The sequence below is a fragment of the Plectropomus leopardus genome, chromosome 10 (genome assembly GCF_026936395.1).
Source record: "Plectropomus leopardus strain MGB_pleo_1.0 chromosome 10, ASM2693639v1, whole genome shotgun sequence".
Lineage (NCBI taxonomy): Eukaryota > Metazoa > Chordata > Actinopteri > Perciformes > Serranidae > Plectropomus > Plectropomus leopardus.
In genome coordinates this window covers 26544296-26564415 of record NC_142185.1, presented here as the reverse complement: position 1 = coordinate 26564415, position 20120 = coordinate 26544296, and the positions used below count along the sequence as shown (strand labels likewise).

General features: G+C 40.6%; 1 protein-coding gene across 1 annotated transcript in view; it reads left to right on the top strand.

Moving 5' to 3' along the window:
• Positions 1–20120, top strand: part of impg2a (interphotoreceptor matrix proteoglycan 2a) — a 33081-nt gene that overhangs the window by 567 nt on the left and 12394 nt on the right. Inside the window, exons 2-16 of the mRNA XM_042494777.2 lie at positions 37–267; positions 3280–3446; positions 3906–3931; positions 4192–4224; positions 5378–5424; positions 6207–6295; positions 7062–7217; positions 8128–8186; positions 8779–8799; positions 11919–12127; positions 13312–13355; positions 15452–15647; positions 16598–17868; positions 18580–18867; positions 18959–19178. Coding sequence (XP_042350711.2) covers positions 37–267; positions 3280–3446; positions 3906–3931; positions 4192–4224; positions 5378–5424; positions 6207–6295; positions 7062–7217; positions 8128–8186; positions 8779–8799; positions 11919–12127; positions 13312–13355; positions 15452–15647; positions 16598–17868; positions 18580–18867; positions 18959–19178 — 3057 coding nt within the window. The remainder of the gene's footprint in view (positions 1–36; positions 268–3279; positions 3447–3905; positions 3932–4191; positions 4225–5377; positions 5425–6206; positions 6296–7061; positions 7218–8127; positions 8187–8778; positions 8800–11918; positions 12128–13311; positions 13356–15451; positions 15648–16597; positions 17869–18579; positions 18868–18958; positions 19179–20120) is intronic.

The window sequence follows — 20120 nt, the reverse complement described above, 5'->3', positions numbered from 1 at the left end:
TTTTGAAGCTGTTTATTTGTTGTTGTGTTACCACAGATGCAACACTGGAGGGTTCCTCCATGGGTTACCTGAGTCTGCCTTATAGTGACGAGCCTGTGGTGTTTCCACGGATCGTTCATGTATCTGATGTCAAAGTAGCTGATGAAAGCCGTGCAGTTATCTCACGACGGAAACGAAACATCCTTTTCCCAAGTGGAGTCAAACTCTGTGCACAGGAGACAATCGAGCAAGTCGTTGCAAACCACCTCAGCTACTTTCATCTCAGAGGTAAGACTGAACACAAACGAGATAAACGCGCACTGTGGACGGATATTGACATTCTTGTTGGGTTCGATAAAGGTTTAGGAAACACAACTAGGAATTGATCTCAGCAACAGCAAGAACAAATTGATCTTTTGTAGATTTCTCCCCGCCCTCTCATCCCCCAAGGACTTAAATGTCCAGTAGGTAGGAGTGTTAACCTTTGCAACACTTGCAGCAGTGATCCATCTGGGTCAAACAGCAGAAACAGTTGACATCTGTGTGGATACCAGTGGCAATTAGACCTTATGAGATTTACATTCAAACAGCCTGTAGTCTACTTACAGAGTCAGCTCACCTAAATTAGTAATGGAAAAACGTTTTGTCACTTACCTCTACACATGCAGATAGTTTTATATGTATGTGGCGAGGTTTTAAACGAGCACTCACTGCAGCAGAACAAGAGATAGAGAGCCCTATTTAAACAATCTACAGCACATCGTCTAAAGTGCAAGCCGTAAGTCCATTTAGGGTCCACTCCACTTCTGCTAGGTAGACGGTGCATACCCAGCTAACAGGGAACGCTCCCACAACATTGGCTAATGTTACCTACAAGTTGCAGTAATGTTTTAAAGAAAACATTGTGTTAGTTGCGGCTAATATAGTGTTGAGGTGCTAGCTTCACTCAGAGATCAGGAATGGGCTACAGAAGTCTGGTGAGCGCGCTTCTTTCTAACTCACCCATAAATTTAATGTTCAAACCTGCAGTTTTCAGACCCACCCGACTCTGCCCCGAGTGAGATCACTTGAGTCTGTTTATCAGATTGTTCGCAGCTCTGTCTGGAGTCAAAAAAGACTTTGCATAACTTTTTGTTGTGCAAAGTCTTTGTGCAAAACGCAGTGGTACTCCTCAAGACTCAAGACCTGTAAACAGACTTTGATGTGTAAAAGCGGTAAAGGTTCCCTTTAAACCACTATCAGCAAATATAATATAAAAATCTATATATTTTTCTAGTTAAATAAAGGTTAATAGAAAAAAAACTGTCTGCATGGCTCCATAGCAGTGAAAGAATGTAATCTAGTACATTTACTCAAGTACTGTACTCAAGTACAACTTTGAGCTTCTTGATCTTTAATATTTTTATAATGTGGGAATATTTACTCACTCAAATGCATCAGTACATGTATGATTAAGAGTGTTAACATGCAATTGTTAATTAATTTTATTTTTGGTTAGGCACAGAAGTGACTTGGAAACAGTGAAGTCAGGAGTGAAGCTGCACTTGAATGTTGCATTTGAGGAATGTGTTGGAAAGTATTCAGGGACAGTTCAGACGATCCATATGAACGAAATAACGGTGTATCAAACAAGGGACAGTTTAAGGAGGCGTGACGAAAGGATTGTACATTCTGTTTTAGCCCACAGCAGAAGGAGTATCAGAAAAGCATAAACATGAATGTATTGTTGAGACAGTTCAGTGTGCTCCAGGGACCAGCTCGGTCCACGTGTCCTCTTAGATAATCTACAGTAAACCAGTTTCACATTGTGCTCTGGAGACTGTTTTCTTCTGTTTGAAATACAAACACTGTGGGTGGAAATCTAAGAACTTGCCTGAGTAAGAATTTTTATCCTACATAAACACACCATTTGATACTTGTACTTCACTACATTTCATAAAGAACATTTCATTTTTTACATTAAAAGATTAAACTGAGGGAGAAGAATCAAATTCAACATAAATTCAAAGGGCATTCTGAACCTCTGCTAAGGCCAAATGCCCAATTTCACGATGCCAGTGGATGTGAAAAATAATTTGTAAAGCGCCCTGTGAGCGGGCTGTTGGGCACAAGCCCAGAGGCCCAAAGTCTCAGGGGTCCCCCTGGACTTTACCTGCAATATGCCACTCAAATGAACACATACCGACCTGGAAGAGACTCAAAAGAGATGCAGATAAACTGCTAAGAGGCGTAAAATAACTGCAAAACAGGCAAAACAACCACAAAGAGAAACAAAACGACTACAAGGAGACACAGCACAGCCTCACGGAAACAGAATATCTACAAACGAGACAAAACAGTTAAAAAAAGACACAAAAAAAATTCAAAGAAACACAAAGCACAAAAAGCTGAATAACTACAAAGAAACGCAAAGCAACCATAAAGTTTGTGTCCGTGACTATGTAGGAGAAGTGGTGGGGTCCTTTGCATATCTGTGCCTGGGGGCCCATTGGCCCATAACCTAAGCTCGGCCCACACTTCACTCTTTCAACAAATTTGATGAAGATTGTTTCGGTAGTTTTTCTGTAACCTGACTGACAAATATTAAAACCAACAACAGAAAAACACACCAAACTGAACACACAAATATGTTTACATTTTGATATTGCTACTTTTACACGTGTAAAGGATCTAAATGTTTCCTCTGTCGCTGCTAGATTCCTCTCAGGGAGAGTGAGAAAACATTTTTTAACACGTGTTGCTTCACACGTGGGCAGCAGTTGTGAAGCAATATATTCAACAGAGAAGAAACATTTTTGATCTGTTTTTGCCAGAGAAACAATGTACAGTATGTGCGTGAGAGTCGGCTGAGATCAAGGTGTGAGTCCTGAGCGGCTAAATGTAGACGGGTTTGTTGGTGCCAAGAGACAGTCTGTGAATGTCTGTGAAAAGTTGAGGTTTGTTACATAAGATGGATTTGGAGCTGGAGGTGACCACGGGTTTCACAGTCGACGCTGATTAGGGAAGAAGATTGGAGCATATGTTTGTGCACAGACTTTGGGTCCGTGCCCAGTAGGCTGACTCATGAAGGAGCGTTACATCATGAAGTTAACATGGAGCATACATAGATTTAGGCCTCAGAACTTATATATTTCAATTGATTAAAGATTTCTGTTTCCTAATATCTGAGTTGTTTTAGTTGCCTGGAAGACACCTCGAACTCGAAGTATCACCCCATCCAAAAAAATTTGGAAAACATTGGAAGCAACTTCTGCAAGCTTGTGTTTTTAAGTGTCAGCTGTCACCCTCTGCTCTGTCCAGTGTGCCAGGAGACCATATGGGAGGCTTTCAAGATCTTCTGGGACCGCCTGCCAGAGCAAGAAGAGTACCAAAGCTGGATGAGCCAGTGCCAGGAGGGCACCATCACGGCACAAGATATTGGCAGCTACTTCAGCCAATCGGAGGAGCATCAGGCTCTGGTTAAAAATGTTAGTGTCTGACTAATTCTTTAACCCTTTAACACCTGGATCGTTGTCAGTTTTGTTGTGTTGCATTCAGATGCCTTTTTTTTTTTTTTTTTTACAAGGATTTAACCCTCTAAAACCAGAGAAAACTGGTTTGATTTGTTTCAAAAACACAGAAAGAAACATAAGCAACAAGGGAAGAGGGGGAGTTATTAGATAAAATCAAAAATGAGGGAAAAGGGGAGTGTCCAGAAAACTATATTTATTATGTATTTAGATTTTTTAGACATTTTTGAGGTAATGTTCTTCTCTTTTTCTTTTTGTTGTTTGTAAATTTTTAAAAATGTAATTTTTAGATTTTTTCTTTTTAACTTTTTACATTTTTTGTGCCATTTTTTGGGTACTGTCATGTTACTCTATTACTACTATTGTTTTTAAGCAGTGCAGAACATAATATACTACTCTTTCTTTTTCTGTTTTTAGAGAATGTCAATGCCTGGTTTGAAAAGGTAAAGAAAACTTTTTTTCCATCACTGCTAATCCACCTTTACAATCATATATGTATTAATTTCATAATTTATGGCTCATTTCTGGCTCTACTCTACTCTACCACGTACCACGTACCACGTACCACGTACCACGTACCAGGTACCAGGTACTTTTTCTTAATGGAAAACCAAAAAAGGCGAGCAGAGTAGAGCCGGTACCATGTAGAGGAAACGCGCCATAAGTCTGTGTTCTGTAAATGTGTCTGCTCTTCTTTCTGCAGTGAGCCCACCAGGTCCTGGCAGCACATGTGCAGGTAAAATTGCACTTTTCAGCCTTTCTTGTTCATGTTCCCACTCATCAGTTACAACATATGGCTTCAGATGTCTCATGTTCATTTGTTTGGGTTTGATTTGTTTCTTGTTTTGTTTGTGCTTCTTAGACTTTGATGCTAATAGCCAAACCCCACTGCACATGTGCTTTCATTTCTCTGAGTTGACTAATAACACTGGCATTGCTTTGTCTTTTTGTTATTTTCAACAAAATGAAAGAACAAAAACAAACAAATCCCATGAAAAAAACTACACTGAGTTCATTCTGCATGTTTTGTCTGTGTAGCCTCAGTCTAATACAACTGATGCTTTCATGGAGCTATGGGCTTACATTCAGGTTACATATTCCTTCATTAATGTGATAATATGTCACCCACTGCAACAGTATGGATCTTAAAGCAACAGCTGGATTTGAGAAAACGCGTTTTCGTGCTGAGAGTTGGATGAGAAGATACATATCACATTCATGTTGGTTGTTAAAAAAAAGAAAAAGTAGTTTTATGCACATCACGTAGGTGCAAGGCTACCGAAAAACAGCGTACAGAGTTTTTTTAATTGTTTTAAAAATATTGTTTTTATTGTCTAATTCTCAGGTAATTTTTCTGTTCTCTTTAGCTTTTTTGTTGTCGTGTTGGATTATTTCTTCTTACGTTTGTCATTGCCTTGTCCTCATGCCTTTTTTAAACAGACCAGTATACTCAGGTTTTAAAGGGTTAATTAAGCTGTTGCTGGCTGTGGTTTCACATTTTTCGTGAAAACTGAGCGTTTTATCAATCTTCTCAACTGATGCTGAGGGACAAAATGATAAGCATGCAGCGGCCGCGGGTTTGAGTCCAACCTTGGCCCTTTGCTGCATGCCATCAGTCCTCTCCAGACTGTCACTGTCCTATCCAATAAAGGCAAAAAGTCCCCCAAAAATCTTAAAAAAAGGTATGCTTCCCAAAATGTCAGACTATTTTTAAGTGTTTTAACAACTTTAGGACAACAATTAATGTCTATGACAAGGGCGCAGCTGTATTAACAGAGTGAATGAATGAGCCTCGTTCTTTAGATCCTTCTTGTATCTACAGATCTCTGACCTTGTTATTGTTAAATCATGTGATATCAGCACCGAAACAATCTTCTACTATTTCACAGCACTCCAACACCAAGAGCTCCAGATGTTGTTGAAGCTCCTGAGCTTGGTGAGTATCGCTTTCATTTGCATCATGTGACTTTGATCACATGGGCTCAGTTGTTAAAAAGAAAATTAATCTGGATCAGCATGATGCATTGACAGAAAACAGCACAAAGGATGCAACTGTTGGCTTTGACTGTATCGTGATTAAAGGAAAGTTAAAATTCAGACATTTTTGTTTGATACTTACAGCTGTTTGGGGGATTGTTTTATTTAAACTAACCTGTACTGAAAGACTTAATAGGAACCTTAATGTCAACTTAATCTACTTGATCACCGTAACAGTTGAACTAATCAATTGCAAAATATAAATAAATGTATGCTGCATGATACAAATATTGCATTATTTGGTCGATTTCAAAGTTTTCTTACCTTTTGTGACTGAAATCCACTCTGAATCCACCCGTCTGCTGGACAAGGATAAAGGTATTGATACTGAAGATTTTGATCCAGATCAAAATCAAAACTGTATTATGTGATTTAATCCAGTTTCAAAGTCCTTTTTTTTCTTTGAAACAACACATTTTCAAGATCTGATGAGGTGAAATCTGATGTGATCTAAACAACTGGGCCCGAGTGTTTCTACTTTCACAAAAACCACCCTGCCTTGTGTTTGTGTGTGTGTTTGGTGAGTGAGTTTGGCTGGAGGCCTGAGATTCGTCGAGCACTCGGGGTCAGGACAGTCTAATACGGCCATCAGGGATCGCAGCACCTGCCAGAGCAATAAGCTCACATCCACTTGAAATAAACCAACAGTTCCTTTTTTTGCACATGAACCCAACCACCCAGAAGAGGCAGCTAAAGAAGAGGAGGTGGAGGAGGCAGAAGAGGAAGTGGAGGAAGAAGCCGCCATTGACCCAGAGGTGGAGGAGAGTCCAGTGAGTACTCAGACAAATTGTTTACATCAGTGATCACAACTGGGTTGCAGGTCCAGTGGATTGCAAGTGTCTTGTGAATGTGTCAAGTTTGTAAAAACACACACTTTATTTTTAAGTAAAGTGAATTTCTGGCACAAATATTTTATTTTGAAGTGCCATTTCTGTTTATTCTTGCAATGTGTTTTCTTTCTTTGTGTTGTAAGCTAGTGGTTCCCAACTGGTGGGTCGCAGTCCAAAAGTGGGTCGTGGGTCCATTTTGACTCCCGAACATCTCAAGTTTGTAAAAAACCCACTTAATTTGAATTTCTGGCACAGGTCTTTTATTTTGAAGTGCCATTTTCTGCTGTTAAGCTCTTATTTTATTACACTGCACCTAATATTATTTGGTCTATCAACATGCTGTGCCTTTGCTGTGTTTTTATGTCACTGATCTTGAATAATAATATGCACTTTTTTGGTTGTAGGAGTATACATTTTCTACATTTTAAGTAATTGCACTTTATTCCTGCAAATTTCATTGTGTTCTGAGCCCAAATGTTGCACACACTTAGTGAAATCAAACTGAATATGCAGTAATTTTTCTTATGTGTGGACCTTGAACTAATGACTAAGGAAAAAAATCTTCACCTCGTGGCTCAACAAGTTGGGAACCACTGTTCTAAGCCATCGTGTTGTTTACATTTTGTGAAATAAAACTGAAAATGTTTTATTTTTTGTACATGCACACTCAGCTACTTCATCACTGCGTCTCTTTCTCGTGGCACAGCTGGACAATGACATTGCTGTGGAGCCTCCCACCCCCGCAGTGCTGGAGCAGGTGGTGGAGCTCAGCATCCTCCTGACCGGGGAGACGTACAATGACGACCTCGACAATCCAGCCAGCCTCCAGCACCAAACGCTCAGCAGACAGCTTGCTGAAAAGGTTTGTCTTTGGCTCTAACTCCTTTTATGACTCCCCTTGGTGCTACTGTTTCTTGGCTCCGGACTGGACTCACTATATCTCCCAGTTTATGGTCTGTGATGGATGCATTGTTAGCTTTAATAACACACACACTTTAACAGCAGCAGTAGTTAAACCCAAACTATGTGCTGAAAATACAGCCTGATGACGTGTCTTGGGAATAGATAAACTTTTGCACATGTATGCACAGGTACTTTACCTTTGGAGGCAACTTCAGGGGTTTTTACAGGTACTCGGAAAATTCAGTAAATTTGTTTAGGTGCTTTTTCCTGGCATCATTAGCCTATATTTGATTTTATGTCTACAAAGAAAGACGTATTTCCTGATTGCTGACCTGTTTTTTAAATTCTCTGAGGAAATCTGCTGTACACATAAAGTCGCCATACATATATATACACACACACACACACACACACACATACACTGCACATGCCATGAGGAGATTATAAGAGTGAGTAGAGCTGAGGACAGGGTAGTAAATGAATGTAGAGGACGAGCCAGGAGACAAAGGCCCAGGAGACCTTTATTTTTTGCGTCCTCCTTCACTGATGGATTAAATAAAGTGGGTCAGTGAGTCTGCAGAACAGTATATGGATTGTTTTTTGCTTAGTGCCTAGAAGCAAGGCCTTGTAGACTAATAAAAAAAAGTTGACCACAGTGCAGGAGTCTGCCTCCAGAGGATTATGATCTGGGCCGCAGCACAAAAAGACTCCTTGCAAGACCTTGCAACTACTTTGAAAAAAAAAAAGTGCTTTCGGAACAATAAATTTTTTTTTTTTTTTTTTGCCAATCGAGTTCATTGTAACCCTGTCAAAGAAGAAACCTCCTCTCAAGGTTTGTTTGTGATGCTTGATCTTTTTTGTCCTTGCAGATCGAGGACGCTCTGCAGGGGCTTCCTGGATTTAAGAGTGTGTCAGTGCTGGACTTCAGGTCAGTCTCTCTGCTGTTGATTAAAATAGTATTTCACTGTTGGAAATATATTACTAGGCTATTTATGCAGTAGAAAGATGCAAATACCTTTGAAAGAGAAATAGTGCCGTGGCATTTGTTTGCTTTAGAAATAAGTGAAAATATATTTCTGAAAATATTTTAGGCCCAAAATCTTGTTTCATATTTTATCAGCAGTTATTATAATTATAATAATAATAATTATTATTAATTCTTTATTATTAGTAGTAGTTTTACTGTTTTACCGTATTTTTAGCTTTTCCATTACAGGAAACAGTAGGACGCCCACTTCCTGTGCACAAATTCTTGTATTATAGCAAAAACAGTGCTCTAAAATATGTTATGAAGAAAATTTTGGTAAGAAATAGGCACGGCGTGACATAATCTTGTCCAATATTTAATTATGAGTGTCTAGTTTTATGGTTTGATCACAGTTTAGTCTGTCTGAAAGAGACAGAAACCAGCAGATATCTATCTTGATCCTCTACTATGCTCTTTGACTCGGAGCTCGTGCGGAAGTACAAACATTTGCTTGTATCTTTAACACATTTTTATCTCTTTTTGTTTAATGTAGGCCCCAGAAGGACACCCAAGGGTGAGTCATGTGTGTCTGTAGTTTGTTCCCCATCCTTAGCTAGCTAGTGTGTGTGTGTGTGTGTGTGGCGTCACCTTCATCTCGCTCTGTATTTACCTGTGAGTGCGGGCACGTGTTGAGGTGTGTCACTAGTTGCCTGTGTTAATGGTCTTAGTGTGGTCACTCGCCTGTTAAGTGGGATCAGGATGGGGCCAACCGAGTGAGCAGGTGCTGCTCTACAGAGACGATTATCAGGGCTTTATGACCGCACCAATCAGCCTCTGGAGCAGGAGGAGGGTTACAGGCAGAGATGTGTGTGTGTGTCATAGGTTAGTTGGTGAAAGTGTGACTGTTTTTCTTGTTATGGTGCTGCCAGTGCACTCAATATTTAAACAGCAGTTAAGTAAATGTACTTAGTTACAATGAAAAATAATAATATTTATTTATTGTGTGGGCAAAAAAAACAGAAACTCAGGCGTTTCAGCAACAAAGCCATCATCAGCGTGATAACAATAGCAGGAATTATATGGAATTATAGGAATTATAACAGGTGAGGTTCAAGTGGCAATCAGGAAAGAGAATAAATGATTGCACAGTAGGATCTACACTTACCCACATCTACATGCTACAGGTAGAATAAAAGGAGATTTGAGATACACGTCCTGCTCTTTTTTTCGCATAATTTTACTTTGTATATTAAATGGCTATAATTATGCATACTTGGGTACATTAAAGGAATACTTTGGCCCCAAATGAAAATTTGTATATGAATTAAAAACCATCCATTAAGTTGAAGTCAGGAAGAAAACTTTGTTTTGTCTTGCATGCCTCCACAGTGAATGCAGAATCCCAAAAAACTGAGAAAATTCTTGATGAATTGAAATAAAAGGGGTCCGTGTTACACAACAGCAAAACCATATCAGAACATCTGTTTCAGCTCTCACACAGCTCGCTTCAAGCACTTCCCAAAAACATGCAAAACAAGCTGAAACCTTAATATTTAACGCAAAAAGAGCAGAGTTCAAGTGCACACACTTGCCCAGATGCACAACTTGTATGTAGCAGTTATTTAAATAGTGAAGTAATTGTAAAAAAAATGCATGCGTTTTGTAAGTACAGAGCATAAGACTGTTCTGTGACAGTTTGTAAATGGATGTTTTGATAGTTTTGCTGTTTTTAAACTTGCTACTCCTTTACTTTAATTAATCAAAAATTTTCTCTGTTTTTGGATTCTTTGTTTGCTTTTGAGGTATGCGAGAAAACCAAAGTTTTCTCCCCGAATTCAAGGTAACATGCAGTGAGTAACTGCTATACAAATGGTCATGTTGAGGGTGAAGTATTCCTTTAAGCACACTGAGAAATATATTTATACCTTTCCACAGTGATGCTGTGGTTAATCTTGCATGCAGCTGCTAACTGCAGATCACAGTTCACAGCAGGAGTAGAGCTCTGCCTGCCTTTGCAAATGTGTGAAGCTAAAGGGGGAAAAAATTTGATCTCCTTCTAAACGGGGCCGGCACGTGCTCAGCTGTCCGCCAGAAACCCACCGAACTAGGTCAGAGTGGAGGGCTCCCAGCAGTCAAATGAGGGCTGATAAATTGGATTTTTCCAGGGTCTGGAATCTCTTGTGAGGTTTCCATGTTCATTATGATGATATTGATCATTCTGCTGACTCGGCCGTTTTTGGGGCCTATACAGTCGAGCTCCTGCATTCCAAGCAAGAGTAAATCCCCCGAGTCATCAGTCATCTGTGAGCGCTCTACAGCTCCTTTAACATCACGTGAGTGATGAGGTGGTTTTCATCCTCTTAGACATTATTTTATATATTCTTTATTGTAAATGTTTTATAAGATAAATGTAAGATGGTGTTTAGGTGCAGTTTAGGTACTTGTGTGGTGGTGGGAAATTTCCTGACCAAGTTTGGGTTAGATAAATGACATCATAATTAATAAGATGTCATTGAGCATGGCACTCTGTAGTTGACCCCCATGTAGTTGTTGTGCGCAAATTAAATTATATTTGGTATCATTGTTTCTAACTGCTGCTCAATAACGTAATATTAGGTCTTCATGGTTCTCTCCTGCAACTGTACAGGATGCTGTCGGATTCGTTCAAACAAAATAAATGTGGGAAATTCTTTTTGGTTTTGTCAAGTCGTGTAGAGCATCGTATTTTTGACTAAAGTCTGAGTCATGATTTGAGTCTTCACCTTTAGTAACCAGTTTTGGGAAGCAGTGAACTACGTGAAATAAAGTAGCAGTTTTACTTCATTCTGCAGTTGCCTGCTAGTATTACCACTATATTTATTTTTTCATAGGGGTTCAAGTAGTAAAATTACATTTTTGCCATTTTTTGTGTAGTTAGCTAGTGAAACTACAAACAGTTTCTGGCCATTAAAGGACAGAAAGATTTTTTTTTTTAACTTGTATTTTAGCATTGCTTCTCTACTGTAATTGAACCCCCTCTGACAAAAGTTAGTGAGAAGTATTGATTATTGCTGTTCAATAACACATTTTCAGAGAAGCTGTTATGCTATTTTAGAAGTTACATGGCTAAATGAATAATCCTGCCTGGTGCAATACCCGCAGGTGTCAGACTGACATTATATTAAAAATATAATATAATAAAATTAAATAAATAAATAAAGCTGACGTTCCTGCACTTTCCCATGAATAGTTCTATTTTTATATGACCTGTGAACAACAAGTGGGCACTTTTGGCAATTAACTCAATTAACTCAATTAAGTGGCATTTTTGCAGCATGCAACTTTTTTGTTTTATGTTTAATCACAATTTTGTATCATATGTGCTTTATCAATTCAATCATTTTATTGCAAAGTAGTTTTGAAATGTGAAAGTTTTTGAAATTTAATTGATTAATCTATAGGCTGTATCATGCTGTCAAAGCGTATCAAATATATTACTGTGAGTTTTGATTAAGAAAAAACACACATATGGTATTGTTTGGTCTAGGCAAAGTTTTTATGTTCTTTTTAAAAAATAATGGTTAATTGATTGTTAATTAGACCAAAAAGTGATTAAGGAAAGTGCTTACAATTTGCAACCCTAATTGGTAAATTGCAAAGTTGTTCTATCAAAGTACCCTCTCCAACGCCTTTGGTACATATTGGTGTTTTCAGGCTGGGTGGCGTGGTGGTGGACTATGCTGTCACAGTGGTGGTGGACGGAGCCGGAGTGAGCAATGAGCAATTGGACTACCTGACGTTGCAGTCGAACCTGGTGGAGAACTCATACCGGGAGGTCGTGGAGCTCCCGACGGTGGTGTACACCATCAGTGAGGTGAAAAACTTCATCACTGAAGCCCTGCACAACGACGCGCTGGAGAGCGGTAAGACGATGGCCAGTGTATGGATATTCCCTTCACTGTACCAGAACTCACACATGCCACCAGTGCAGCTATTATTTAATTGGCATGGCAGTCGCTGCATTGGCAGAGGTAGTGCGTGCAGCACAGGGCAAACCTCCAAACGTCACATCAAATAGCGACGCAGCAGAGCCGACACTGATATTACAACATACGCTACAGAGCTTGAGCAAACATTCCAGGGTTTTAATAGTCTCATCTGTTTCTTATTTGTCTGCTCTTTCTGTCGCAGAGGACAGAGACATATTTATAAGAAGTCTCAGCTCAAAAGTGGGCCATTTTTAATGAACGAATAACAGAGTCATCAGTTATAGGCACTGTGTATTTATTCTGAGCTGCACTTAAATCCTTGTCATTAAGTGGTCTGCAAAAGAGAGCTGACTAAAAAGGATGTTTGAAATCTGAGCCCTCCGGTTTTTTCTTAACTTTGGTCTATTATTTTGGCCCATACCCAGTGGATTTTACATTTACAGTACTTTACCGGACTCACGATGGAGAGTATTTTTTAAAAGAATGATAAAAATTGATGCAGCAGAAGACAGAGAAGGAATACACTCTCTCAAATACGCACATAGGGACATTTAAATGACTGCATCTGTTAGATTTAGCCAGCAATAAGTAGGTTAGCTGCCGTCTACGTCTGGCCAGGAGCCTTCTCCAGAAATGTGAAGAAATTGAATGATGTGATAATGTCTATAGCATCTTTCCTCCTCCTGTGAGATTTCTCCCAGCTCATGTTTTTGAGAAAATGCGTGTAATTAGTTTGCGAGTTCCCTGGAGATGAATGCCATCTGATGCTCCCATTAATTATAAGCTTGGACATGTGAAATGAAGGCTAAACACTTTCATATGGCTGACATGTGCGGCTGGGGAACTGAAAGGCACATCTTGGTTTTGTTTTTCAGCTTTGGTGGCGATGCAGTAATAGCCTCGGCCCCACAGCGGCTGATATTCAGTCCAGATTTTAGCTCTGATTTGTAATATTTACCCCTGAAGGTAATGCTGTCAAAATGAAAGCTGTCAGTGCTGAAACGGCACAAAAGGATTCTGCAGACTCCTGCAGGCATGATTAGTTTTTGCTATTTGGCACATGTGCATTTTGTGTGTCAGTTTATATTAATATTTGTTTCCCCCCACTGGTTCCACAGTGTCTGAGGTCCCGGAGACTGTCAACGCTGCAGACGGAGCTGCGGTGAGTTACCTCCATCATGACAACAATCTCTCTCTGTGCTCTCCAGCTGCTTCGAGCTCCACAGAGCTGATAGATCACCTTTGTTTAAGGGAGCTCGACAGCTGCAGCATGAGTGATGGTGCGATAACCTGTAACTGGCTTTGTGATGTTATCCAGACCCACACCAGTGCAGGTAGGGGATGAGATCACCAGTAAGGATGAAGCGAGGCTTTGAGGATTAGTTTGGCTCTTGCTATAATAATCCACTGCTATTCTGGGGCAAAAGCTACACTGAGTGCACCACCAGAGGAGAGACAGCACATATGAGTCGGTTCAGACAAGTAATACCATCTAAAGGCTGTCTCTATTTGCGCTGTCTTGTGGTCGACTGCGTGTTTTGATGGTAATCAGAGTTTGGGTTGCACTAAATGTGTCTGCTGGTTCGCTTTGTAGCTCAGCTCACTAAGTGATTAATTTGACTCATTATATGAGTTGGGAGAGTTTGGCAAACTTCTCATCAGTAATTGATTCACAGGCAACATCGCAGAGCTACTGTGCCACCGAAGCACTTTGCTGCCCTGATTCGGAACATTTTCGATTTAGCGGCTGTTATTTCAAGCTTTCTTTGAGATGATATTAAAGTGTGAAGCCTGCAGTGCCGTCAGAATAATTTTACAGTTCAGTCAATACATGAATCAAAAACTGTTGTATGTTTATTAATTCAATTTGCATTGATGGGATAAATCAATAACTCACTGCTCAGCTATGTGGCGAGCTAAACACGCTTCCAATAGAGGGCTGCTGGAATGAATTAGACTTTTTTCATTTCCGGTTCCCTCGTCTCAAAGTCAGTAGGGTTTTTAAAAAATAAGGTCTGTGGTTAACACAAAGAGACTTTCACATTTGTTCTGAGACATAAAATAAGTCCATTAATTTTGCAAACAAGTGGTGAAATGAGATTACAGAACTTTCTGCCAAACACGGCTTTACAGCATTGCTGCAGCAGTGATGACGAAGTCATAAAATCGTGGTGTAGGTCTTTATAGCTTCATGTTAGCTTTTTACTTCTGGTGTTTGCATTTATGCTTAAAAAATGATAAAAGTGGTCTTCATTTGAGAGAATTATCTTGCTAAAAAATGTGTAAACATCGTAAATGTTTGTTTACCACCAAGCTTATTTTCTGCCATTGTCTAAAATCCAATGGAACGATCCAAAAGGCTTTTTGTTAAGGGAACCAAAGCGATGCTAACTTCTGCACCACCTTGAAAAAAATAGGTAATCCTATTAGCTCCCTATAAAGGTTGAAGAAAGTAGATTGCCTTTAAAGTTTAACTGGCAAGCAATAATAAAACTGTGAAGAAAATCTTGAACAATAAATCCAATGAGTAAGTTAAGAATTAGACCAAACTTAGTGTAAAAATACAACAGCTAGAAGCTGGATTTACAGGAGTACAGTCCGACTATACTCTTGCTAGAAGAAACAGTTTCACCAATGACAAAGGAACTTTAATTAGTCTGCATGGAAAGTACAACCGTTTTTATAAACATAAAGTCCACAAAAGTAAAACTTAAAAGAGTGAAACACATAACATTTATGCCAACAGTTAACTTATAATGTTCCCTTAACCTCAGACAGCTACTTATTACAGTGGCTAGAGTTGCCAGCTGTCCCATAATTGTAAACTAAAAGACGTCGTTCCATATTGAACTAATACAGGACGCACTTTTTTGCATTTTTGAGAATTAGTGCAAATCTATGGGAGAGAAATATAACAGGTCAGATTATCAGGACTGTATGAATTAGAAGAATCTGTCAACCCTCAGCCTCTCTGTCATGTTATGTTATTACTTAAACATTGCTATGATACTGACAGCAGTGCAAGATTAAAAGAAATGGGAACCCACAAAGGTAATCCACCAGAAAAAAAGAGGAGCTATCACAGAAACACAGAAGAACATGCACAGGGAGATTTATAGTCAGCTGGCAGCAGGAGCTCTGATTGGCCTGACATGTAAATGCAACACAGCTGGCCTATTAAAGCCCCTGTTGCATGGCACACACTCCAAGTGAAACAAGGACAAAAGGTTTAGAAATTAAAGCCTGTTTGTGATGCAGATTAATGCTGCCGATGAGCCACCAGAGGTCACGATCCTAGAGGAGGACACAGAGGATGTCAGCAACGACAACATCCAGCTTGAGTCCTCCGAAACCAACACAGTGTCAGCAGCAGAAAACGACATCATTGTTCTGGAGGAGAGCGTGGTTGTGTCACCTAATCCTGTCCTGACCACGATTGCACCTGAAGCTGGCAGTGAGTATCTATCCTGAAGACAAGCATACATTCACACATAAAACTTATTTTTCACATTTCACACTTCCTACAGTTTTATATTTGCACAGAAAGTACTTTTTTAAAGAAATAGACTTATTACTCATTTTCTGTACCGTTGAATTCTTCCAGCCTGGGTCCTATTTCCCCATGTTTTGTGTCTAAGTGTCTAATAGGACCCCAGAGTTTTGATACTGGTCCAGTATGAGCAAGAGAGCTGCAGCCAGCAGCACCAAAACTGACTGAGATGTAAATTCACTGTCAATGCACGTCCACTAAAAGTGTGAGGTTTTTCCATTGACGAGCTCAGATAATTATTATAAGTGTCTGACAACATTATGGAAAGGATCTCCACAGAGAGAGACCTTTTTATTAGAGACTAAGATCCTTTTGTTTAACCAGAATCCACCTAGAAATCAGCATCACGAAACCACCAAAGTCCATTTAAATAAAAAGTAATTTTAGCGTTAGAAAAACCCTCCATTGTTTCACATCTAAGTGGGTGAATTTAGGGTTTATTTCAACCAAACAATGGCGCTGGTTGTTGGAACTGTGAAAAGATGAATCAAGGTGGCTTTGTGAGTTTAATTTTGTTTGTGTTGACTTTAAATGAGGTGTGTTTTACAATGATAAAATGAATGGTAGGTTTGACAGAATTTTGGGGCTGTTTCTGCATAAACCAAAAGGATCTCACTCCTAAACAAAAAGGTTGACCTGTGTAGGGATCCTCTATAATGTGACACTTAAAAATAACAATCTTAGCCTGTCAGTGGCAAGCTTTTGGCTGTCACTCAACACTGGATCAGTTTCAAAAAATGTTATTCCCGTTAGTTACTAAGACACTGGTCTGTCTGGTTTTCCACATAGATCTGTGGACTCTGGAAAAAGGTAGTTAGATTGAGTTCAGCTTCTTCTCGTCTTTGTTTTTCCAGGCATTGAGGAGGAGGGTCTGCTGCCAGGAGACAATATGCAGGCTCCTGCTGCAGAAAACCCCCCACCAGAGGAGCTCCCAGCGGAGCTTCCCCCTCCTGAGCTGCCAGAGGACGTCACACTTCCTGAACCACCAGTGGAGGTCGAGGCCTCTGGTTCGGATGCAGATAACCTGGAGGTCCTGCTCCAGCCGTCTACAAACACAGAAGAGGACGCTTCTCCTGAGGAGACTGGATCGGAGGAAGGGCTGATAACAGAAGATGTCCCTGTTAATGCAGATGCAATCTCTGAAGCTGATACTGAGGACGTTGAGGTTGCTGCAGTGGAAGAAGAACCTACAAGTGCAACAGTGGAAGAGGAGCACGTGGATGAGGTTGTTGTGGAGGAGGCAGAGACTCCGGAGGAGCACGTGGATGAGGTTGTTGTGGACGAGGCAGAGACTCCGGAGGAGCACGTGGATGAGGTTGTTGTGGACGAGGCAGAGACTCCGGAGGAGCACGTGGATGAGGTTGTTGTGGACGAGGCAGAGACTTCGGAGGAGCACGTGGATGAGGTTGTTGTGGACGAGGCAGAGACTTCGGAGGAGCACGTGGATGAGGTTGTTGTGGACGAGGCAGAGACTCCGGAGGAGCACGTGGATGAGGTTGTTGTGGACGAGGCAGAGACTCCAGAGGAGCACGTGGATGAGGTTGTAGTGATCGAGGCAGAGATCCCAGAGGAGCTTGAGATCTCCACAATTGCAACTGAGACCACAGAAGAAGAAGTCGTGCCTGCCCTGGTCCCTCCTTCTGATGCTGTAGAAGTAGCAGTTGAAGCATCAGAGCCCGACATAACAGAAATAGGTTTGCCTCCTGATGATGAAGACTCGGTGGAGGGCGCAGAAGAAGAGTCCAACCTCACAGATGTTCTGTCTGCAGATGAGGAAGTTAACACAGAGGAACCAGAAGACGCAGACATCAACGTGGTGGTGACGTACCCTGAGGAACCTGCATCTGAAGAGGACAGTGAGGGACAAGAGGTGAAGGAAACGCCTGAAGCTCCACCTGTAGAGGAAGAGGGTCCAGCAGCTCCAGAAATCTCAGCAGAGGACCTTACAGATGACGAGATCTTACTGGTCAACGAAGAGGAACCAGAGCCACCAGTCACGGATTCTCTGATCCCTGCCCAACCGACTGCCCTGTCTCCAGAGAGGGAGTCACCTTTCACCCGCATCGCTGACGTTGACCCTGCTCCTGAGGGGCAACCTGACAGCATCGTCCCTTCACTGGTTGAGGTAAAGCAAAATTATTTAATTGAGAAGGATGGCACGGTATCAGTAACTGCACAATTTTAGTTTCCAAAGAGAAAGTTTGTTTTGATTTGCTTTTCCTTTAATGCTTAATCTCTTAAACTCTTTGTTAGGAATTCTTAACTGTAATGATACTGCAGCTAATCTGCACAGGAAGATAAACCTTTTGTTTTGGGGATTTATAACTGTACTGTTGTTTTCCGAAAGCAATATCTCAAGAATGCCTTGAAGTAATTTCTTCAAATTTGGCACAAAAGTCCCTGTGGACTCAAAAATGATCTGACTATGTTTTGGTGGTCATAGGTCAAGTTCAATGTGACCCACAATAGGAGGTCCAGTAGGATAAAAATGTTGAAGTGATGACATTTTACATCCAAAAGGTCAAAGGTCAAGTTCACTGTGATATCACAATATTCTGCAGAAACACTTTTCTGGTCATTACTCAACATATTAACCACCATGGTTTAGAGTTTGTAGCTTATTTGAAGCAATATTTGAAGTATTATCAACTGTCATTGCTGTATATGAGTCGGACAGACATGGATGTAAACTGTAACTGCAACTTTGGTTTGCAAAGACAGTCGTTTTAGTTTTGTACTAATTTGTCTAAACAGCATCTAAGCTTAAGACAAAACAAAAAATGTTGTGACCCAGTTCAAACTTAAAGTCTCATCTCTCATCTTTTTTACCCATCAGATCCAGACCACTAATGGAGGCTTAGATGATGCCACCATCGGAGACCAGGACTACGATGTGATCCATTATGGTTATGGTTTGACCAACCACACAGAGGAGGGCAGCACTGGTTTCCCGTTTGGTGTAGCGCACGGCACAGATCAAGTCAGTCTCGCCATGCCTGTGAACCCTGGACGAGCCCTGATGGTGTTTTTCAGCCTGAGGGTGACCAACATGATCTTCTCAGACGACCTCTTTAACAAGAGCTCCCCAGAGTACAAAGCTTTGGAGCAACGCTTCATAGAGCTGGTAAATTTCTCACATTTACTGTTCTTTGTTATTAGTGATAAAGCTTCTGGGTTGTAATGTCAAACTATCTGTTTTTTCAATCTTTCCCCAGCTTGTGCCGTACCTGCAGTCCAACCTCAGCAACTTTGAGAACCTGGAGATCCTGAACTTCAGGAATGGGAGCATTGTGGTCAACAGCCGCATGAAATTTGGCAAACCTGTGCCTCAAAGTGTCACCAGCACCGTGTATCTGATCCTGGAGGACTTCTGCAACACAGCCTACCAGACCATGAACCTGGCCATCGATAAGTACTCACTGGATGTTGAGTCAGGTAGGTTTTGACCGATACACACTGTCGTGTTTTTGGGAGAAGTTTGATCAAGAACAACTGTGATAGTTTGAAGCTTATGTCAGATGTTTGTTAAAGGAAATATGTTTCTTGGATTTCTTGCAGAGATTTAGATCAGAGGATTGATACCATTCTCATGTCTATATGTTAAATATGAAGCTGGAGCCAGTTGACAGTTAGCTTATCTTAGCATAAAGACTGCAAACTGGAGAAAACGGCTAGCCTGGCTGTCCAAAGGTAACCACAAATCGTTGTTTGAAACAAAAAAAATATAACCATTTCTGCCTACCATACACTAGAGGACTTTGAAAATACTTTCAAAGGCTACAGTCTGACACCCTCTGACATCTAAAGAAAGTGCAAGTTTTTAGTCACACACTATAAGATGACCGAAAAAAAAAGGAGGGAGAGCTGAGACTTTTTTTGACAAAACCAAAAAATACCAAGGCACACTTCTTAGCAAAAGTTGACTGTGACAGTGAAATTGCTTGAAAAGCCATTTGGTGTAAGGCCGGCAATAATTATTAAGCTTCAGAGATGCTGGTAGGCGGATTTTGTTACTTTTGGATATAACCAGGCTAGCTGTTTTCCCTTATATCCGGTCCTTATGCTAATCTAATGAAACTGGCTCCAGCTTCATATTTGAAGCACAGACATGATGGTGGCTTTGATCTTCTGATCTGACTCTCAGGAGGGACGCATATTTCCCAAAAGGCTGAACTTTTCCCTTACTAGGTGTAATTTCAGAACATTGTTTTGTAAAATGACTTCACTGAGTCGGTATTGAACAACGTGTTAGTGTGTGAAGAGGCCAGGGAAAACAGCTGCTGAATCCCTCTCGTGACTCTTATTGATCTTAGAGGCGAATGTCACGGTCACATCAGCTGGTTTGAGATAATCAGGGCTTCCCTGGACTGCAGCCAA